The sequence below is a fragment of the Sinocyclocheilus anshuiensis genome, unplaced genomic scaffold (assembly GCF_001515605.1).
Source record: "Sinocyclocheilus anshuiensis isolate Anshui unplaced genomic scaffold, SAMN03320099.WGS_v1.1 scaffold1154, whole genome shotgun sequence".
Lineage (NCBI taxonomy): Eukaryota > Metazoa > Chordata > Actinopteri > Cypriniformes > Cyprinidae > Sinocyclocheilus > Sinocyclocheilus anshuiensis.
In genome coordinates, this window is record NW_015542345.1 from 3445905 (window position 1) to 3454424 (window position 8520).

Below are 8520 nucleotides of genomic sequence, written 5' to 3' on the forward strand. Positions count from 1 at the left end.
TGTGGTGGGCAAGTGACGTAACCGGTGTTGCGGCTAAACACCGGTATCACCGTCAGCACCGTCTATCGTTGCAAGCCTATTCTACATTCTGCTCCAAGTTTAAACAGTGTGCAAATTGAAGGTTATGAGAACAGAGTGAAGGCTATGATATGTATAATTTGCAGAGGTTTAAAATGTAAATAATATATAATAATTACAATACTATTATTAATAAAAATGGTAAAATTGCTGCATTACCAAAATATGATTATGTAGAATTTTAAACCTTAAGTTAACGTCCAACAGTTGTTTTAGTCAGAATTATTGTGCTTTATTTTGCTGTTGTGCTCTGTTAAAGTGTGGATGTGCTTTAACAAGAGACTTGTTTGATTTGAATTTCTAAATTTAGAAAAAATTATAGATAAGGATATAACCATAAAATGTAAGCTATGTGCTGAATAAAACATGTCTTAAGCGCATTAAATAGCACACACACATCTGTCCAGGCACCAGAAATGGAACGCCGTGTTAACCTGTGCTTATGGATTTGTTTGAAACACTTAATATAAAGTGTTCTCATGTTTGAAACAGCTTAGGGTTTGCACTCTTCCTGCACCGTGATTTCCATTATTTTTACTTCTGTAAAGAGACATCATTATGCACAGCACACAAACCTGACTATACAATAATGAAATAGTTTTGAATTATTTCACTATCAATTTAATGGATTAGTTCCAGTCCTAGTTGCAGTGATATTGTAACAGAATTATGACTTTAGATTAATGATTTTCAACTTAATTCAGTGATTTTTATTTTTTATTTATATTTTTCTTGTAATTCAGGGCTTAATAGTGAGGAAAGACCCTCTTCACCTTCCGAGTTGCAGCAGGAGAATGCAGCCCAGTCATCCCAGTCTTCTTCTGCGGAAAATGAAAACCCTGTCCAGTCTCATACAACAGAGATAAACCAGAGGGAAGGACTGGATGAGGAAAATGCAGAGGTTGATGGACAACTGCAGCAGCCACAGTTAAATCAGAGCCCACAGCACCCCTCTGAGGCAGAATCAGTTGATGGGAATGAAAAGTCTCTCCTACATTTATGTTCGGGCAGCCCTGCAGACGAAAGCACTGAGAGTCCGCTGTGTGATACAGGGTGTATATCTTCTTTAGCAAATCCTGAGTTGGAGGCAGAGGGGGATTTCGAAGATGACCCCCAAGGAGGAACGTACCCCTGTCAGCATTGCGAACGTCATTTCTCCACCAAACAGGGCCTGGAGCGCCACACTCACATTCACACTACTTCAAACCATCAAACTCATACGTTTAAGTGCCGGTACTGTGCCAAGCCCTTTGGCTCTCAGGTAGGGAGGCGCAGACATGAACGTAGACATGAGAACGGGAGTAAAACTTTAAATAGGCCCGGATCACTTAGCAGAACAGCATTGCTCCACAGTCCCACGGCACCCAACGATTCTGCTACCTCTGGCAGTGCATCCTCTCCAAGCCATTCAGTCGTTATGAGCACACAGAACGGTCCACCTCAGCAAACCTCTGACAGTTTGAAAACAGAGCCTGGTGCTGAATCTGACCGACCTTTTATGTTGGATGAGAATGGGGAGTCAAAAGAGCTTCATCCTTGCAAGTACTGTAACAAGGCTTTCGGCACACACACCAATATGCGCAGGCACCAGCGCAGAATCCACGAACGGCATCTAATGCCGAAAGGTGTTCGTCGTAGAGGTATGCTCCTGCAGGATGGCTCCTCCCAACAGCAGCAGCATGAACAAGGGCAGTCTGTTTTGCTCCAGGAAGAGTCACCAAGTGCCAGTCCACCACCAATTTATGTGCCCAGTGTGGAGACAGAGGATGAGGGAGAGAGAGAGGAGTGTATGGTTGATATCTCGAACAACATTTCTGAAAATCTCAGCCATTACATGGATGGAAAGATCCCATCTACAAGCACAGTGAGCAACTGTGAGGTCATCGAGGTTGATTCTAGCACCGCAGCTTTGTTTGGCCTTGATGCTCTGCTTCTAAGTCCCAAACAAATTAGTCACGCTTTTAAAATCGAAACAAGGACTTGTCCAGCGAAACAAGTTTCATGCGTAGCTCAGACAGCTTCTAAAAGACGAACTGCTACACCACCACTGCTGCCTGCTGTGAAAATGGAAACAGAAACGGTGTCCTCCTCTTCCTCCTTGTCCTCCCCCTCCTCTCAGTCCTCTTTGTTGGTAGGAAACATTTTCTCCCAGTCAACTGAAACGTTAGCTTTTCAGAAAGAGAAATCCGTTTATCTCTCTCCGAAACTCAAACAACTACTACAGGCCCCAGATGGTCAGAAACCAGCCATAGGTCTAATCACAGATAGCCATAGATTAACCACTCCACTTTCAGTAACTTCACTGCCTGCTGTCCAAGGAAAGTTTAAAAGAAGAACTGCCTCCCCTCCCACAACTTCACAGAGTAGCCCGGCACAAAGAAATGACAGCATAAGCTCTGCAACTGGGGTTTCATGTTCTCTGAAGGTGCCAAAGATTGAAAGCCATTGCATGATGCATTCCTTGAGTTTGTCCAGCAAAGATCATGGGGACGCTGTAAGCCTGACAGGAAAAGACTGGTCTCCTTCAAGAAGTGGGGGGAATTCTTGCAATCAGCAGCCACTTGACCTTTCGAATTTCTTCAGTAAAAAAGACGATAGTATAAGCAAAGGCTCTGGAGAGGCTGTGCTTGACTTAAGTGTGAACCGTAAAAGTCCTGTTGACCATGAAGTAAAGACAAGCTCAGCCACACTAACGCCACATGTGAAAAGAAAGAAACCCAATACCAGCATTTTAGAGAAAGTCTTAATGAATGAGTATGCTGGCCTAAACTCACCTGGAGACGAAGAATCCAACGCTCTCGGAAGCCCTGACGTTCTTTCATCTTCTGAGAGTGCCACATGTGTCGGCCCTTCTAGTCCTGGATCGGGATCAGAGTGCCTTCCTTGTGAATCAACCTCTCCTCCCTCTCTGACCCCTATGACTATTAATCCGTCCTCTCCGTCTTCATCTAGTATAGCATCATCTACACCCCCTCCTCCAGTCTTACCCACTATCCCATCACCTCCAACTTTATCATCGCCGCATTTTCGGATGTCAGATGCCTCATCACCTGCCCCTTTTCCTGTGTTGTCCCCTAAAATGTCCCCCAAGGCAGGTGATAGTTTAGAGGAAGTGTCGGATTCATCTGCTTTAACAGAATCATGCCATGATACATTAAATTCCATTGTTAATGAATCAGACCAAACTGCTGAGCAGTTAGACTCTGCGATTTCTCAACTGCCTCAGGATGCAAAAAGACATTGTACAGCAGATTCATCTTCAAAGTCGGAAACACTACTTGAGGGCTCAACCCTTGATTCTAAGCCTCAGTTTTTAAGAAATGCAGATCAAGCAGGTTCTTCTCACCTAGAGTGGGATACTGCTTCTAAAACCAGCCAAAGCCATTCCTGTGAAGGAACTCTCCCTCAAGACCTCAATATTAAAACAGAAGGCCGACACAAATCAAAGTCTTCTCTTTCTACAGTACAATCAACTCCTAAAAAGGAACCCTCCTCACCGACCTTCCTCAGCGAATTGGATTCTTCCCAGAAGAGTTCAGCGGTTGATAACAACTCTGTTGTAGAGGATACAGGGAAAAATGAGGGGCCGGTTGATATAACCACAAATGGTAGCAACACTTCACCTGGAACTCCACCAAGAAGTTTTGATGAGGTTGAGACACCAGAGTGGGAAACTTTTGTCAAGAGTTTTGTGTGTAATGTCTGCAAAGAGCCATTTCGGTCCATCAAGGACCTCAGTGGCCATATAATAGAGCATGCATCAGAGTGGCCTTTTAAGTGTGAGTTTTGCGTGCAGTTATTTGGTAACGCGACTGCGCTCCTCGAGCACCGCTCCTCTCTCCATGGGGTGGGAAGAATTTATATTTGCTCTATTTGCTCAAAGGAGTTTGCCTTCCTCTGCAATCTCCAGCAACATCAAAGTGACCTACATCCAAGTCAGAGTTGCACTCACACTGCTGTTGAAAACGGGAAGCTCAGACCTCAGAATTACACGGATCCTGCTTACGCAAATGTGGAGAAAGATGCTGTTCTTGACTCAATTGCTGGAGCTACCTCTGAAGATTCTTCCGAGGAGCGCAACAGTGACACTAAGAAGGTGGAAGAAGAGGAAAATGGCCACGAGGACCCTACAGAAGAACTATACACTACAATAAAGATTATGGCATCTGAGGCTGGTAAACCGAAAGGTCCAGATGTACGGCTTGGCATTAATCAACACTACCCCAGCTATAAGCCTCCACCTTTCCCATACCACAACCGAACACCTGATGGCTCGGTTGCCTCCGCCACTAATTTCACCACACACAACATCCCCCAAACATTTAGCACTGCGATCCGGTGTACCAAATGTGGAAACAGCTTTGACAACATGCCTGAGCTTCATAAGCACATATTAGTTTGTGCTAATGCTAGCGATAAGAGACGCTACACCCCTAAGAAGAATCCCATTCCTCTTAAACAGGTTGTTAAACAGTCTCCGAATGGTCTTCTTACCACCACAGAAGCTGCTGCTGGGCAGAATGCTTTCCGCAGAATGGGTCAACCGAAAAGGCTAAATTTTAACCAAGATATAACATCCAAAGCAAAGTTGTCAGCCCTAAATAAGAAGAAAAACCAGCTTGTCCAGAAAGCCATATCTCAGAAGAACAAGTCGGTTGCCTCTATAAAGAAACCGACAACCCGGGTAAAGGAAGAGGAGACTCATAAGGTCCATGCATGCCCATACTGTAGCCGAGAGTTCACATACCCAGCCAGCCTCAGTAAGCACATTGCTTGCAGCTGTCCACAAAGACCTGTTGCCAAGAAGTTGAAAAAAGGAGCACTGATGCCTCAAGACAAAAACAGGAGTCTCCGAAGTCGAGCCACTGACTCTGAAGTCAAACAAGAACCAGATTCTGGACCAATTGCAAAGCCCTTGGGGAAAACCAGAGCCCGAAGCTCTGAGCCAGTTGAGAGTGAAGCTCCACCAGCAAGTAAAGGCAAAGCACCTCAGGTACGTCCAAAGAGGCTAGCCTCAAATACAGACAACATGGCCCCACAAACTAAGAAAGGCAAAAAGAGCAACGAGCCACTGACTTCCATAACTCCTGCACTTACTGATGCCTCTTCGACACTACCGCCATCTAAAATGCAACGATCTAAGGAGGTTGTTGTCAAGAAGGAGGTTGTTGTCAAAAAGGAGGTTGTCAAAAAAGAGTCTGTTGTGAAAATGACACCGTCTAAGAAGGAGGAACGTTTTTCGACAAGGACGCGGGAGAGAAAAGGTGGGCCAGTGACACGCAGTGTACAGATGGCTAGTGCTTCAGCTCCTTTGGAAGTGAAGTCTGAAGACCTCTCAAACCATGAACCAGGACAGTCTGAGGTAAAGTAGAATTTCACTGTTAGCATTAACATAATATTGCATATATGTTGAGTTGGGAGTGTTTGATTTTTTTTTTTCTCTTATGTGTTTATTTCAGGAGTCTCTATTGAAGCTAGCCAGGTAGAACACCACAGTCTCCAAAGGATTGCTTTAGTCAGTGACTGGAAGGGGAACTTCTTTCAACTAAATTGGATTAACCTGATCACAGCCTGAATGTTTAGGGGGACCAGGAGTTATCTGCCTGCTCATGTTTTGCGTTGGCTCATTGGAAGTATTTTCTCAGTGCACTTTTAAAAATAAGCCTTTAAGCCCCTTCCCCCAAAATGGACTGATGAATATGATAAATAAATAAATCTCTATCAAGCATAATATTACTTGATTTATAAATGTTGACCTTCTGGTTTTGTTTATGTTTTGCAAGAGGCAATCATTCAACAGTTTCTCTTTATGAGACTGATAAACCCTGTTTAATCTGTGAGGTTTTCAGATTCAGTGGTCTCCTAATGCATGTGCTTCTGTATACAGTACGATTAGACTGATCCTGTCTTCATGACTGTACTCCATTTTGACCTGCTCCTCTTTTACTGAGAAAAATTATTTGAAGAGTATATATGTATATTTAAGTAAATGTTGTCCTTCACAGGGAATGTTTATCATACTGAGGCTCTCATCTGAGAGGCTTTTTTGTTTTTACTTTGTTGTTGATGTTTTTGTTTATTTTGACATAGTAAATGAATTGAGCTGTTTGATACAGTCAGAGTGAGCAGGAGAAAATAGTTTGCTGTATGTAAAAGGTATTTGACCTTCTCCTAAACCAGCCAAAACCGTAAGCCATCTTTTCTTCTTTTTTTTTTTTTTTTTTTTTTATGTTTTGTAATCTACAGAATCTACAGCAGGGCTGCTGGCCATTAAAATTACACTAAAACTACAACTGGGAATGACAAACTTTCTTCTGCACTTGCATGAAAATGAATTAATAGTTGTAAGTGCCATTATTACAACCCAAATTATGTAATTGGTGATCTGGTCAATCAGGTTACTTGTTTCTAAAGAAAAGCACTTTATTTAGGCTAATTTGCCTTTTATGGATATCTCAAAGTTTGAGGTGATTTTACAATTTGTGATGACACCTGCTTGAAAACTGCATAAAAACGGCATTAATTTTTACTGGTATATTATAAGCATGTATGCCATAGCCTGAAGCAACCTCAGAAATGTGCTTCCAGTTTATTAAGACTTAAGTTAATATTGTTGCATTATTACTACAATTAGCCGTTATTGCTGTGATGCCACTGCAAGCACTCAGTTTCTTTGGTCACCAAGCATTACACAAATGTTTTGTTTTTATCGTTTCTCATTTTTATAAAATGGATAAGGCCTCTGCTTTAATAGGACATCAACTGGACTTCAAATTTTTAGTGGTCTACCTCCTGGCAAGCTTTGAACTGAAGCGTTTTCTGCCTTTGGACAGCATAATCCCTCTCACTCCTAAGCCTGTCTTTGCCGTGTCATTTCCACTTTACAACCTGGACAGTGAGGACAGGGATCTGAACAAGATCTGAATGCTTGAAAAGTTTTTTAAGCAAGGAACTTGAAACGATATTTCATTTTCTTTACAGAACTTTCATCTTGCAGTATGTCTTTGCTGTCCTGCATTGATATATTTTTGGGAATGAAATGTTGACCGTGTTTTGTGATTATGAATAATAACCTTCACAAATGTAAAATGCATTGTTCTAATTGGTATATTAAATTTTTTTTTTTTTCAGTGTATATTTGATTTTAGCTTTTAGTTTGACAGTAGAAAGTATCTAGAGCAGTGATGGGCAAACTTGGCCCTTCCAGGCCACTTTCCTGCAGAGATTTGATCCAACCCTGATATGACTCACCTGCCTGTAGCCTTCTAGTAGTCTTGAAGACAATGATTAGCTGGTTCAGGTGTGTTTGATTAGGGTTGGAGCTAAACTCTGAAGGAAAGTGGCCTGGAAGGGCCACGTTTGCCCACCCCTGATCTAGAGATACAGTACCAGTCGGTTTAATTTGTCACAAATGTAGTCAATATTTAGGCTTGCATCACTACTCATTGTCTGCATTGATTCATGACTAATCCAGGCTTTTGCGTACCTATTTCTAATAGTGCATTTAAGTTTTTTGTCCAGGTCCAATATAGGTATGCTTTTTCTGAATCACCTGGCTTGTAAAAGTCAACCCATTCTGTTGAGAGCTTGAGCTCTCCAGAAGGATTTGTTTATATTGTGGCTGTCAGAATCTTGTATTTGACCATCAAAAAAAAAAGCCATTAGAGTGAAATAGTTATTTTCTAGGCTAGCTAACCCTGACTAAATACTCGTATAGCTGTAAGTACTCTTCCAACTGACTGGCTTGCCAATTTTCAAATGAAGAATTGAATATTGAGTGCAAGTTTGTTCCGTTATACAGGATAGATCTGTATGTGGCAGGGAAAGCACATTTATGTTTCCCCCATGCCATGGTACCATATTTTATGGTTCCTCTATTGGCCAGTGCTGTGGTTTATGGTTCCTCCATGCTGTGCATGGGAGAGAAGAGGTGCATGATGCTGTGCTCTGCTTGACAGGATGACATATCCTCACACTTAATCCTGATTGCTGTGCAAGGTGGCATAGCCCTAGTCATAAAAATGCAGCCCCATGCAGCTTCCGAGTTGGTCGATGCAGTACATTAAGATGAGGAAGTGAAGCTAAGATATGCATATGGGTGTTACACACAAGAAATGTGATTTTATTCTAATTTTACAAGAACCATCTTTTATTATTAACATTTATTATACATCAGGTTCCTTCTAAATACCTCAAAAAGTTTGTCATTTGCAATCCTTTGGGAATCATTAAAAAAAAAAAGGAATTGATTAGATTATGAAATCAGTGCAAGTTTGCTAAAAACCATGCCTAAATGTTGGAGTTTGTTTGCAAAAAAAGAGACATTTCAGAAGAAGAGCAAGATTTTTATTTAAACGCTCTTCTTTGACATCTTATGCACCAATAAATTGCATCAAGACCAGGAGCTTGTGTTAATTATATAAATGGTCTGGATTCTTTGTT

General features: G+C 41.8%; 1 protein-coding gene across 2 annotated transcripts in view; it reads left to right on the forward strand.

The window, feature by feature from the left end:
* LOC107691354 (PR domain zinc finger protein 2-like) overlaps positions 1–6368 on the forward strand; it is a 20769-nt gene extending 14401 nt beyond the window's left edge. For both annotated transcript variants that reach the window (XM_016489920.1, XM_016489919.1), the window contains exons 7-8: positions 822–5440; positions 5538–6368. In XM_016489920.1, the coding sequence (XP_016345406.1) occupies positions 822–5440; positions 5538–5564 (4646 nt within the window). In that variant the 3' untranslated portion in view covers positions 5565–6368. The remainder of the gene's footprint in view (positions 1–821; positions 5441–5537) is intronic.
* Positions 6369–8520: the final 2152 nt, after the last annotated feature.